Genomic DNA, 14,749 nt, shown 5'->3' with positions numbered 1-14,749 from the left:
TTGGACACCCAATCCAACTCAAACAAGGAGAACTAATTCCAGTTTACTTCAACTCTCCAAGCCTATAAATGAGCCCCTACACAAGGTACTAAAACATTTTCTCTCATATTCTCATATCCTTTGAATATTCTCTCTCAAAGCTCAATTAGTCCCTTTGAGCATATTGAATGATTGTGTGCCAAAACACGATATTTCTCTTAGTAACTGTCCGACTTTGGCATTTGAGTGTCCCTTACAATTGCTCTTTTGCAGTTTTGCAGTGATTTGGAGTGCACGACGACGACGTATTGAAAACCCCGAAGAAAGCGCATCCACCATGTTGAAAATTGTTCTAACAAGGTGAATGAAATTAAAAAGGAAATTGTCTTATTTATATTGAAAGTGTATGACCGTTGTATAAGGACAATTTTTTTTTTCTTCAAAAATATGATCATTAGGAACAAAATATTTTTTTAAAAATATGACCTTTAGGAAAAGATAAATACTAAAAAATATGGCCCTTAAGAAAAGACAAATATTCAAAACTATGAGCCAAATATTAGGAAAAAGTGATTTGGATTGCACGACGACGATGTATTAAAGACTTCGAAGAAAGCGCATCCGCCATGAGGACAAATTTTTTTTTTTTTTTTCAAAAATATGATCACTAGGAATAAGTTTTTTTTTTTTTTTTAAAAAATATGGCCGTTAAGAAAAGACAAATATTCAAAAATATGATTGTTAATGGAGAAAGAATAGAGAAATCTTTGAAAATAAATATTTAAATAGAATAGTGAAAGTTGATAACTAAAATGTTGAGGTTGATGTAAGTACTTTGAAAAAGTGGATAGATAAAATAGAAAAATGTGATATTTTAGGTATTTTCGCTAGTAAATTTGTTAAGGCTGCTGTGAATATATAATGCTCTAACTATCATACTACCATGAAGCATTAAACCATCCATATCATTTAATATATAGCTACAATATAAAATTTTGCATATTATGCTTAAGGGTTATTTATTTATTTATTAAACTAAGCTAATATAGGCCCCAAGGAATGGGCCAACATGCAGTAAGCCTATCATTGCCTAAGGGTTAACCTAAGGTTTAGCTTAGCTTGGGGATGTTACAAGGGTGGCCGCACCAGATTGAGATGGATGCATAGCCACCCTCCTCCGATTAGGGTAGCCACATGGCCACATTAAGTGGGTTCTTTTTTCTTTTTAATTTTAATTTTTTTAAATTTTAATTTTAATTTTAATTTTTTTAAGTTATCTTTTATGACTGTAAAAGTTAAGCATTAAATAAAAATGCTTATCATTAAATAAAAATGCTTTCTATTTTTTTTTTTTTTTTTAAATAATAATTAAGTACTTATAGAATATGTATGTTATAGTTTGCTTATCCAATAGAAAGCTAAACAAGTACATAATAACACAAACTCATACTCAACAAAAATAGAAATACAAACATGAAATGAGGATACAATACAAGTTTTTGAAAATGACTGATGTAATACAAACTAACTTCTCATATTGCATAGAAGGAAGGAACTCTTGACAACAATTTGTTTAATAACTATCTAGCATGGGGAGCAAATTCAGATTCAAGCTCTGAAGGGGTTCTTTTGGATAAGCCTTTAGTTGCAATCATTTGACTTCTTTCCTGAGCCAAACATTCCTTTAGTTCTGCCAATACATTGCTCATGTCTGGCCTTTCGATTGCAACTGGTGCTATGCATGACATGGCTATCTCCACAGCTTTCCAAGCTGAATTGGTGTTGAATGCTCCTTCTAACCTTGGATCGACAATGTTCTGAATATCCCCCCGTTCAATCAAAGGATTAATCCATTCAAATATGTGAATGTTTTTCACAGGGCCTCTTACTATTGCAGGTTGGCCAGTGATCAGCTCAAACAAAATTATCCCAAAGCTATAGACATCACTTTTCTTATTGAAGATTCTAGATGCTTGAAATCTGTAAAGAAAACAAAAGTGATTAGATTGATATAAGGAGCCCAAAGGGTGATTTTATGCATAGTCATTACTTCCATTATATCCTAGTTGCTTGAAGCTTAAGTAAAACAATATGCCTTAAAAGCTTATTAACTAAGAAAAGAAGTATTTGGAATCAGTAGGTCTAAACACTTACCCAGGATCGAGGTACCCTAATGTGCCAGCTGGACGAGTTGACACATGAGAGTCATTTTCATTCACAAAGGCTCTAGATAGCCCAAAATCAGCTATCTTGGCTTGCATGTGTTCATTTAATAAAATGTTGGAAGTTTTCAAATCTCTATGGATTATCGGTGGCTTACAACCATTATGTAGATACTCCAACCCTGCAAATCAACCAGAAATTGTTAACTTATCCAAAGATAGATGAGATAAATAATCATTTAGTGGATTTGTTTGCAAACCATGTGCTGCATCCACTGCAATATGAAGTCTCTCATTCCATTTTAAGACGCATGTGTTGGTAACTGCAGAAAAAAAAACATATCAAGTTATCTCTTTTAGTTGAGTTGTTATCAAGAACTTTCCTAGTTTTACATGATGCAAGAAAATAAAAATATCTATTTTCTTTTCTTTTTGTTTTGTTCCCACATTCTTGTATGTTGAGATATTACAATTGGTACTTCACAAAAGCACAATAATGATTACACTTCAAGAGGTGGTGCTCATTGTGTTTGGTAATAAGAGCAGGCAACATGAGACTGCTCATGGTAAATGACTTCACAAGCATTTGGGATGAGTTACAACTTGTTAGGTGGCCAAATTTAACTAGAAGCCTATCAAGTGTAGCTATTAGGGGTGAAAAAGGCGGTTATAGTTAGTAACCGCTTCCACTAACCGCCTATGCGGTTAACTGCCTGCTTTTTTTTAAAAAAAATTAAAAAGTTCAATTTTTTTTTTTTTTTTTAAATGACGTCATTTTTATGGTAATATGATAATACCCTACTACATACGACATAATTTCTAATTTTTTATATATATTTAAACACCAAAACGGCGTCGTTTCATGTATTTTTATATATTTCTATATATATAAATGTAATATATATTATATAATATACATAAAGGCGGTTAGCGGTTTTTCCTAAACCGCCTTTAAAAGCGGTTAACGCTTAGTGCAGTTAGTGGTTAGCGGGCCGTTATGCACCCCTAGTAGCTATGAAACTCTAATCAAGCCTTACCTAACTTCTGATTTGATAAAGGTAACTTAATAGTGACTCTTATATAAGATGAGGAACCCTATTGATGGTAAATACCTGATAATTGCTGCTGTAGATTGCCATTAGACATGTACTCATAGATGAGTGCCTTTTTTTGATCATCCTCATCACAGTATCCAACAAGAGAAACCAAGTTTCTATGATGAACTACCATTAAGAGTTGTGCCTGCATTTCAAAGCGGGGCTCCATTCTTAGTAGGAGCAGTCATAATTCTTTAAACATTTTGAAGTAATTGAACACACTGGTTACACTATTCTATCTAACCTCTGCTTGAAATTCCTTATAGCCTTGGTTTGATGAAGGAGAGAGCAACTTAACAGCAACTTGAGTATCATCTTTCAGTGTGCCAAGGTACACGCTTCCAAATCCTCCTCTTCCAATGATGGTTTTGAAGTTATTAGTTATACTCACAACTTCAAAGTAGCTATACCGTCGATTCTGTGATTTGATGTTCGATATGGCAACTATAGGTACAATAAAGAAGATCATCACAATTGCAACATGCAAAAATCTAATATAAAAAGGTTCCACATTTGCATGTTAATATGTGTAGTTTATGTTCTAAACCTTACCTGTTTGTGTCATCAAATATTTTCATCTTATTGAGACAAGAGTTACAATGACTCAAAAGAGAAAGAAGTCAAGAGTTAAGAGTTTAAAGAACTCAAGAAACAGAAGTTACAAATGATAAATTAACTTTATTGTTGTTAATGTGAAAGTAGAAAAGACTCGTAACATTTATACTCTTTCTTTATAAATAGAGTGTTGTACACAATCAAAAATATCAAAGAAAAATATTGCTATGAATTTATCATTTGTAATCTGTAGGCCAGTATGGGCTACATATTATAGTTATGGAGGAGATTTTGATGTGTTCTTTTCTTTATGTGTATTCTTGAGATCTTATAACACTATTTAAACTCTTGCCAACTTTCCTATGTTATTATTTTCATCAGTAATATTTTTCTGGTAAAAAATTATACCAGCTGTCCCAGACAGACCCTAAAAAGGCAATCTTAGTTGCATAGTTTCCTTTTACTATTACATGCTTCATCAAAATGGCCTCTAGTGAGAAGCTAATTAGTGTTCTCCTTTTCTTTTCCCCTCAATTTATGTTCACATTTTTCATAACCTTCTTAAAGGCCTTGTGTATCATAGAAAAAACATAAGATGATTTATGATTGGGTGCCATATCTCTTGTAAATAAGCTCACCTCTATAAATTGTAATGAGAATTACTGAAGCATAAGATAAAGAAATTAAGAACTACCTCTTTTTCTTTTCCTTCTATGTATAGCCAAAGCAGCAAAGGTGGACAGAAGGACTAGGACTGCTATAGACGATGCAACAATAGGAATAACAAACTTATTTTTCTTCTTTCTCTTGCATGGAGCTAACTGCAGACAAAGATCTGGATTGTCGCCGACTCTTGCATAAAGCGCATCAAAGTAAGATGCCATTATAAGTAAGTTATTAAAAGATATATAGATGATGTTGTCATTATGCAGTAAAAATTACTATTGGAAATACAAAGGGTTTTTCTAGTATTTGCCATCTACAGTCTACAACAAGTAATTATAAAGGGAAAAGATAAACAAAATAGAAGGGACAATTTAAAATAGCTTTATTAAGCAACCAAAGAAAATGAATTGACATTGGAGGCAGGAAGATAAACTAACCTCAGTGCAAATTTTCCATCCCTAGACTTTTGCACAAGAGCTTCAGGAACTGAACCTATGAGCTTGTTACCACTTAAATCACTGCAGAGATAGTGTTAAACTTAAGAACATCACCTCAATTTCCTTTCCCAAAGGTCAAGTTCACAATACCTCAAAACTCAACAACTTACAGGGTGTTCAAATACGGCAGTTGCGCTAAAAAATATGGAAATGGCCCTGTAAAATCATTATATGACAAATCCCTGAAACAGAAAGAGTTAGCAAGCTTTGGGATAAAGATATTCGTAGATGTTAAGCAAAAAAATTGTTTTCGATTCTTTACAATGTGATATTCAATGACGAGAGTTGCATATACATATTACACTTTCCAAGTAAAAAGTTCCTTATATCAAATCCCACAAATATGCTATCCAAGCATTAAAACCTTGATCAGCAGTCTAAGATATCCATTTGCCAATCGGTAATATCAAGCTAGCAAATGGTGTAATGTAAATAAATGCCAAATATTAAGACTCACAAGGATTGCAATGCTTTGAGATTGGAGAATGAAGCTGCAATCTCCCCTGCCAATTTGCTTGAGCTCAAGTTTCTGTTTATAATTATGAACGAAGGAAAAGTTATTGCCATTGAATTTCACAGACGTGTCTAACAAGTTTTGATGCATTAAAAGCACACTCACAATGAGATGATCCTTGGAGGATTGTCATTACTGCAATTCAAACCATCCCATGAGAATTCCCTTGGGACACATGGATCGCCTTGCCAGTTTCTAGTCACGCTGTACAATTCCTTGATTTCCATGATAGCTTCAACTAATGTTTAATGGAAAACAAAATAATTAATATATGATTATTTCAAAAGGAAGTTGTTCAAACAGGAGGGAGAATTCGAAATACAAAATCATATATATAGAAATATGAAAAGTTTAAAACGATTCATTTTATATTTTGGACACAAGGAAATTAAGGGTCATTTGGTAAAATCATCATTTATAAAAGACTCCTACTTGTCTATTTTTTTTTTTATATGTCCGCATAAGAGAGGGGGAGAGGGATTCGAACTAGTGACATTTGCTTCATTAAAACTCTTGGGAACCCTACTTGTCTATTGTTGAAGGGATCATTTGGTAGATTTTTAGCCCATTTTCATGGGAGCGGCTATTCCTTAAATTGAGGAATATCCATTTCTTTAGGAATAGACTATTTTTTATTTTCTGAATCTGCCAGAAGTTGTCGGAGTTATCCGGAATTAATAGGAATCTGCAGTTGGCCGCTTGAGTTCTACCTTCTTAAACAAACAGAGCCTCAATTTGTTTTGTAGGTATTTTAGTAATTTTGGTTTAATTCGGGTGAGAGCATATGTGTTTAATTTTATCATATTGAAGAATATGAATAACTATTTCATTCCATCTTATTCTATTTTTAGATATAACTATTTATTTTTTTAATAAAATAGTCGTTCCACGTACTAAACAGCAAGAAACTGAGCAAAATCCTTACAATTAGAAAAACAGAGAAAAGAAGAAAGCGTACCATCACCTACGGCCGTTGGTTTATTTGGGAGCTCTCTTAACACAAAAAACTCAAGGGCGTTGAGGATCGGAGGAAACTTAGTTCCCTCTGTTGCATTTATTGAAAATTGAACCCGGCTTCCACTAATTGGGGGATCATCCTGGACTATGGTGAGCGGTTTTAGATAATCAAGCTTAACAGATTCTGCGAGTTTGCGGTCACCATTCAAATAGATGGTCAATTCCCTCTGCTGCCCCGCTCCAAGCTTCTCAATCTCAGCAAAGTGAAAGTTAAAAGAATATTTAGAAGGAGAATCTCGAGGAAACCAGGAGAAGCTCAAGGGAATGCTAGCATTCATTGTTGTGGCAGCAGTCTGCAACACCTTGGCCGGTACTTTATATGGGTTATCATTGCCTTTGGTGTAAATTGCCGAATTGGTAGCTATTGGATTCCAATAATTATCATATGGGAAAGGGTTCCAATAGCGATCATAGACATCGTCTGGATACCTAATGAGAGAAATTTAATGATGATCTTAAAAGGCACGTCAACTTTAAGATGATAAAAAGATGGTCTCTAAAATTTATCGAGAGAAATGCATTCAAATTGTATCCGAACAACTTTATATACTGTTCGAAAGGAAAATAATTACCTGATTCTTAATTCAGTTGTTTTCATGCCGATGCTATATCGGTGGACAGAAAGTGCCACGTCCTCATCAATTTGATAAATTGAATTGTCCAAACGACGTAGTTCCAATGTTGAAATGAAGGGTACGCCATGGCCGGTGTCCACGAGACACACATCTATGTAATCCGTTGAGGGAGCATAAATAATCTCATAATAAACTGGATTTGCTGGATTCACTGTGACCCACCGATTAGGGCCGAGATATAGGTCAAATGTTGGGGTCATGTTTTTGCCATCATAGTTACCATACCCGAACGTGGCTCTCACCAAATAATTATTATATTTGCTTTGCTCCGGTCTTAGGGTGTAACAATTCCTTGTTCCTGTAGGAAAACTTCTCAAGCTCTTTAGCGACCCCCGTTCATTGGAAAGTGTCATAGCTATTCCAGTATCTATCATTTCCTTATCTGACTTGTAAGGAATCCCAGTTACCTCGTTAATATAATCTTCATCGCTTCCACAATCAATGCTAATGAAACCTTGCAATTTTTACAAATTAACAAGAAATCATGAGGTTCGATCAAACAAAGACATATCGATTTATTTTGGACAAAATAGGTCACGTGAAACGGACGTGACCCCTCCCATGTTAAGATTTAACACAAAATCCTGAGAATTGCTATAAATAAAAGAGAGCTTAATAGGAAACAATGCATATATTAGAAGTTTGCGGGATAAGTGTAATTAAAAAAAAAAAAAAAATTAAATATAAGAGCCAATTCGCGAGCTGGCTCGGCTTGAGTCGACTTATTATGAGCTCGAGCACGAGTTCGAACAAAAAAAACTCGCTCAGACTCGACTTGTTTACACCCCTAGTTACGCGTTACTGCAAACTTCTCTTAAACCAATGGTCTCCAATTCTCCATGAATTCCCACGTTAATTGTAATATTCCAGGAAAGCATGCTAATAACTTGGCATGCACCAAATAAAGACTCCAAAACAAAAAAGTAGGTTCACCAAATGTTCAAGATTAATCTATGTGCTCCCTTATGACCCTATTTCTCCTTCTTCTTTTTTTTTCTTTTTTTTTTTTTAATAAAATAAAATAAAAAGTAAAAAATAAGGAGAAACTTTAGAAAATTCTCCTGAACTTCTACTTGTTTTTATACTACCCCTTCAAAGTTTAAAAACTCTAAATTAAGGGTATCAAACTTTCAATTTCTTTCAATTACTTCATTCTGTTAGGATTTTTCGTTAAATATTGTCAAAATTTCGAACATACCCCTGTTTGTTATTATAAAATAAAAAATATTGCAAAGGTTTCTTCTTTTTTTATGAGAAAAAAAAAAAAACACTTAATCTTTACAATTTTTTATTTTATTTTTAGGAAACTTCAGAAAGCCCTCTGGACTTCCACATGTTTTGACATGACCTCCAAGTTGAAAACTCTAAATTTCACCTCATGAACTTCTAATTTGATGCAAGTTACCCCATTCGTTAGGATTTGGCGTTAAATCCTAACAGAAGCTACTAAAAATACCAAAATACCCTCATTTTTTTTTTTTATAAATAAAAATCAATTTTAAATTAAGGGTAAATTTAGGATTTTATAAAAGTTCAAGAGGCATAAAAGGCCACTTCATCCCTTTTACCATCCGCTTTAACGCCAAACCCTAATGGAGGGGGGAGATTGCATCAAATTATAAGTTTGAGTGTTGCAATTGAGAGCTTTTGAACTTTGGAAAGGTCATGTCAAAATGTGTGAAAGTTCATGAGACTTTGTGATGTTTCCCTTTATTTTTTATAATACAAAAATCAGAGTATTGTGAAAATTTTGACAAGATTTAATGGAAATGATTTAATTGAAAGAACTTGAAAGTTCAGTACTCTTAATTGAGAGTTTTCTTTTTTAAGTTTAAAAAGGTTCTTTCAAAATGCATGAAAGTTCAAGAAGATTTTTTGAAGTTTTCTAAAAAAAAAAAGAATGTATGTAGTTACCTGGAATGTCAGTAGCAAGTTCTCTTCGAGCATGGTGATTTTTTGCTGCAGCTAGTTTTGAGTTGCCAAGAATTGCAATCGCAGAAACAAAGAAGAGCCACGCTTTCAAATCCATTTTGGTCTTCATTCCAATTTCCTTAACAAATTTTAGTTGAGCCCAAAAATATTTATAGAGTTAGTAGTGCCCCCAAAAATACGTTTGAAGCAAAAAGGAGACCAGATCTCTCTCATTCTCTCTCTAAACCTTATTTTCAAAATGCTGGACTTTCTGTATATTTCAATATTAAATGAAGTACTCATCACCACCATAATTTGGTTATTATATAAGAAAAATAGGATTTTTATTGGTAATGAGGTTTAAATGGGAATTAATTAATGTTTTGACAGAAATCCGACAACGAATTGATAAAAAGAGAGAGCTTAATTATGTTTATTTATATTATTTAGTAGAAATTTTACTTAGTCTTCATAAATTATGACTACTTTTGTAATTACTTCCTAAACTTAATTAAAAAAATTTCAATTTAGAGGTGTCAAAGTACCTTTTTTTAAAATTTTTTTTTCAAGGAAAAAAAGTTGAAATGATTTAGGCGTTGGTTATGATTTAATAGAATTTACAAAAATGCCCTCTCTTTGAATATTATATATATAATGGTATTTTTGAAATTTTGATAGAATTTAACAGAAAATCCTAACAGATTAATGAAATTGATTGAAAAATATTGAAAGATGAATTGACTAAATTGAAAGTTTTTTTTAAGTTTATGGGGTAATTACAAATGTAATGGAAATTCATAGGTTGAGTAAAGTTTGCACTAATATTTATAATTATTGGACTTAAAAAACTTGTGCAAAAGATGGGTAAATAAACGCATGACGAGGAAGAGTAATTCTATTAATCACTTTATTTTCGTCAAAGTCTATATAATGTGGTGCTCTTAAATAAATATTTTCTATTTAAAGGTTGATTATAACTGTTTCAACTACTATCATTTAAATCTATTATGAGTTTATATTTTTTATGGCTTCTAAAAGAAATTGATTTACAAGATTTTCCATAGAAAATACCATGAAAAACATGCTAATACGAAGACTACAGGCAACAAAGGAGTAAGACCAAATCAAAGCTGATCTCTCCTAAATCTTACACGTGCATTCATTTTGCTGAAATGTACGCCAAGTTGGTGAACAAAACTTTGACCCGTGACTGCTTATTTTAAACAAAAGACTTTGACGACTTTTACTTTTAAGCCACACTATTGAGTCAACACCACATGTGATCGATCGACTCTGGAAAGTCTTGTCGTAAAAAAGGAGTCCATGTAACTTGGACTGGGTCATTCTTTTATGTATTATTTAACCCGAATCATCAAGATAATAAAATGGCAAAAACAATACAATCAATGGCTTTTAAAATTATTATTTGATCAAAATTTAATAATAATTAATTAAAAATTTCATGGTAATTTTAAAAAGCACATCAATTTTTGATGAATATAAGAGGGACTTCAGAAATTGTTTTTCTTAAATGTAGGAATCAAACAACTTTTTGATTTCTTAGGAAATACATTTTATAGTAGCTTCCCTTATTCTTTCTCTATACCATTTAAAGAGAAAATATAAACCAATTAAAGATTATTTCAAATGAATGCTAGAGAAAAGAGAAGATTTTTTTTTTTTTTTTTTTGCTGCTTGTCTCCTTTGTAGCTTTCTTTCCAATCTTTGCATTTTTCTCTTTAAAGGCGCAATTTTTCTTTATTAAGCTAAAAAACACTAAAAACACAAAAGTAACCCAAAACATTAGATTAAGACACAATTAAAGGATTAACCGATGCAAATTAGGGAGTTCAAATATGCAATATTTGGCACTCATCAAATACCCCTAAACTTACATTTTGCTAATCTCTCAGCAAAACAAAACTAAAAATAAAATGAAAGCATGAAACATAAATCCTCTTTCGTGGAAGAAATGATTGCATTCGGCATATGCAACAAGCTTTTTAAACCCCTAGGCATCCTAGTAGACGAGTGAAGTCTCGTGAGGGTTTAACAGGAATGATACCCACAAACATTGTAGCACTATGTTGTTGAAAAGAATGAAATTTCACACAAACAATGGTTCTTACTCATGAGCAAATTTAAAAAGACAAACATCATTATTACAATCATTAGGGCATCAAAATCAAATAACTCATAAATGGACAATTGAGACATCATATATTCCGATAGGTGCAAGGTGAAATTAACATACAATTATGAAGTTTCAATTTAATTCCAAGATGAGTACCTCAAAATTCGTACGAATCCCTATCAAATGAAACAACTAAGGCAAGATATGCATTTTAAAAAAAAAATAAATAAATAAAAAAATTAGGCTCTGCAATGCTTAGTACCCTTAAGCTTTCTAATTGACCCATGTAACGAGTGTTAAACCATATGGCTTTAGGGCACTAGATGTAAAACATCCCTAAGGGCTTATTAACTCAAGTTAAAAAGGCTACAAAGCTAAGCTAGCCATACCATCAACCAAATTGAACTTCATACCTTTTACGTGAACATTCGATGCTTAATGAGGCAAGATGTCCGGTTACTCGATGAAAAACTCAAAATGATCTTTTTTTCTTTTTTATTTATTTTTTTTATTTTTTTATAATTTTCTTGCAAGCCAAGGTTATTCATTAATAGGTCATCCAAAATAAACATGATTAAGCTCAAATTCATATCTCACAGACTATATGCTAATGTGCTCATGATAATTCTACTTAAAAGCAACTAAAGTCTCTTTTGGCCAAAATAAGTCATAGGACTCAGATTCCTAATGAAATGATCATGTGCTCAATACTTTAAGGAAGCCAATGAAATGCACACCACAGTTACAATTTAACTCTAACTTGACAACAACATAGCACAAAAAACAAAAAAAATAAAAATAAAAATAAACAAACAGAGTGTCTTTCCATACCCCCAAACTTGAATTGCACATTATCCTCAATGTGTAGTATAGTTAGAATTAGCTTTGATTTGCATTATGGATTATTTGGCATTCAAGATTTTTAGATTAACCGGATGCCTAAGAGTTAGTAGTAATGGTAATATTAGTGTGATAAATAATTTAATTGGTTTGATTAGTTTAATGTAATAAGAAATATATATATATATATATATATATATATATATATAATAAATGCATGGACGTATATATATATTATAAATGCATGGACGTGTCACATGAGCACTAGACCATTAAATGGAGCTATGCACACTACCACCAATTATAGTGATAATTTATATATTATCACTATAATTGATATGATTATATCACATGATGAATTGATTATTAAATCATATAATTATATAATATGACATAATTCATAAGTCATAAGTCTACAAGTTAATTATATGAATCATGTACAATAATAATCACAATTAATTCAATTGAATTAAACAATATATTACTTATAACTACAATTTAATTAAAGCATTATTACACTAAAAATACAAAAAAAAAAAAAAATTAAAAAAAAAATGAGGGTAAAAAAAACTCAAAAATGCCAAAAAAACCCAAAAAAAAGAAGCCCAAAAAGTCATAAAGAAAGCCCAAAAAGGCCCAAAAAGCCCAAAATAAGCCTAATTTTGAAAAAGCGGTTAGCGGGCGGTTATCTATTTCACTAACTGCTAACCATCGGTTAACCGCTAGACGGTTAGCGGTTGTGGTTAGTGAAATCTACTAACAGACGGTTACGGTTAGCGGTTATTGCCAATAACCCATAACCGTAACCGCCTTGACATTCATACTCAATATGTATAAAATGCAGAAGATATGATTTGAGATTCAATTTATAAAAAAAAAAAAAAATTGAAGCTTCGTTTGTTTAAGAAGGCAGAACTACTTTGAAGATGAAGATGTTTTGTCCTTGTTGCTCTTACTACTCCCACAAGAACCAATTATTTTTGCTTCGAAAGGTTTTCAGAGTTTGCTTCCTTAAACATACTAAAAAATAAGGTTAAATACTAAATTAGTCCCTAGGGTTTCACAACTTTATTTTTTATCTCCCTAGGGTTTCATTTTTATCACAGAAGGTCCTTGTGGTTTTGATAATAGACCAAGTTAGTCTTCTGTAAGTTGACCGTTAGTTAACTTAACGGAATTCCACGTGGACCAATCAAATGTTGACAAGTGGCACCTACTTAATTTTTTTTTAATTTTTTTTTTTAAAAAAAATGTATTTTCTAAAAAAAAAAAAAAAGAAAAAAGATTGGGGGTGGCTCGGCCACCCCCTTTGGCCATGGGGGTGGCCAGGCCACCCCCATCTGGCCGGATGGGGGTGGCTCGGCCATCCCCTGGGCACCAAGGAGCCACCCCCTTGGAGCCCAAGGGGGTGGCCGAGCCACCCCCAGTACCCACTGGGTGATGAGATTCAACAAGCACCATTAAAGGATCCGTTGCATGTTCCAGTTGGGCCTATTACTAGAGCAAGATCCAAGAAGATCAAAGAAGCACTTAATGGGCTGATTCAAGAGATTTGGGCTGATTCTAAAATGGGGCATTCCAAGCTTGGCCCAAAGGGAGATGAAGGTGTAATAAATTTGATCCAAGCTATTCATGGAGCAGATTGCACAAAATTTCCTTAGCAATGGCATGGATTAATGGTTGATTATGACTGATTGACTATCCAATTACATACTAATTAATTGGATGATTGACTTGCCAAATTGCATGCCAATTAGTTGGTTGATTGACTTACCTATTTCAAGACCTTCCTTAGGCGTGATTTAATTGCCAATCTCAGTCTATTTTTGGCATGGAGGAGCTGCAAATTTCAGACCAAATCAACCTTAATTTTAGGCTTTTATTAGTTAGTCCTTTTTTACTTTATTTACTTTCCAATGTTGGAACCAATTTAATTTCTTTTCCATAGCAAGTAAGTAGTCATATTTTCAGCCATGCTTTATAAATAGCATGCACTCATTTTAATGGAGATCACGAATGAAAATTATAAAAAGTGAGGTTTGCTTCTTCTATTGGTTCTTCAAAGAACTTTTGAACTTATCAAGGATTTTTCCTTGTGGCGTTCAAACTCTATACCTTCGGTTCGTGATTCCATTATAATCATTGGGTCGAGGGTTGTTACTTTATATCTTTGATTCGCGTTTCACTTGTAAACGTTGGGTCAAGGTTTTCTATCCAAAAAAAACATATTTGAATTTTAGCTTTCTTGGGTCCGTATTCCAATATTGTTGTTGGGTCTCAAAGCATGTCGATTGAGGTTCACATCATTTGGTATCAGAGAATAGGTTCTAAAATCAGGTTTACTATCTTTTTGTTTTTATCTTTTGTTTATTGTTATCATCTTATCTTGTTCTATTTGTATTCATTATTCCTTCTTGGTGTTTTACATCGTGCACTAAGTGAAAATCGTGCACCAAGTTGAAAAAAAAAAAAAGAAAAAAAGGGAGACGTCAAAAAAAAAAAAAAAAAAAAAAGGAGACGTCAAAAAAAATAAAAATAAAAGAAAAAATAAAAGAAAAAAAAAACACAAAAACAAAAACAAAACAAAACAATTGTTCGTTTGTTTTGTTTCTTCTTTCTTATGTTCTCTTCCTTTGATTCATTGTTTCTATAATATTTTCCTGTTCGTTTGTTTTCTTTCTTCTTTCTTTTGTCCTCTTCCTTTGATTCATTGTTTCTATAAATTTTTCCTGCCGTCGGTAT

General features: G+C 32.6%; 1 protein-coding gene across 1 annotated transcript; it reads right to left on the bottom strand.

Annotated features, from left to right (window-relative positions):
- Positions 1–1,477: 1,477 nt before the first annotated feature.
- Positions 1,478–9,163, bottom strand: LOC132165092 (putative leucine-rich repeat receptor-like serine/threonine-protein kinase At2g19230). The gene is made up of 14 exons (XM_088511639.1): positions 9,037–9,163; positions 7,060–7,576; positions 6,429–6,916; positions 5,576–5,708; positions 5,414–5,485; positions 5,067–5,138; positions 4,897–4,977; positions 4,485–4,645; positions 4,202–4,204; positions 3,483–3,682; positions 3,254–3,383; positions 2,402–2,464; positions 2,134–2,323; positions 1,478–1,959 (listed from the first exon to the last, which is right to left on the bottom strand). The coding sequence occupies exons 1-14, from the start codon at positions 9,161–9,163 to the stop codon at positions 1,560–1,562; spliced, it is 2,637 nt and encodes an 878-aa protein (XP_088367765.1). The 3' UTR covers positions 1,478–1,559.
- Positions 9,164–14,749: the final 5,586 nt, after the last annotated feature.

The sequence above is a fragment of the Corylus avellana genome, chromosome 11, assembly GCF_965113065.1.
Source record: "Corylus avellana chromosome 11, dhCorAvel1.hap1.2, whole genome shotgun sequence".
NCBI lineage: Eukaryota > Viridiplantae > Streptophyta > Magnoliopsida > Fagales > Betulaceae > Corylus > Corylus avellana.
Note: the sequence above shows the minus strand (reverse complement) of the source record. Positions and strands in the feature narration are given on the sequence as shown.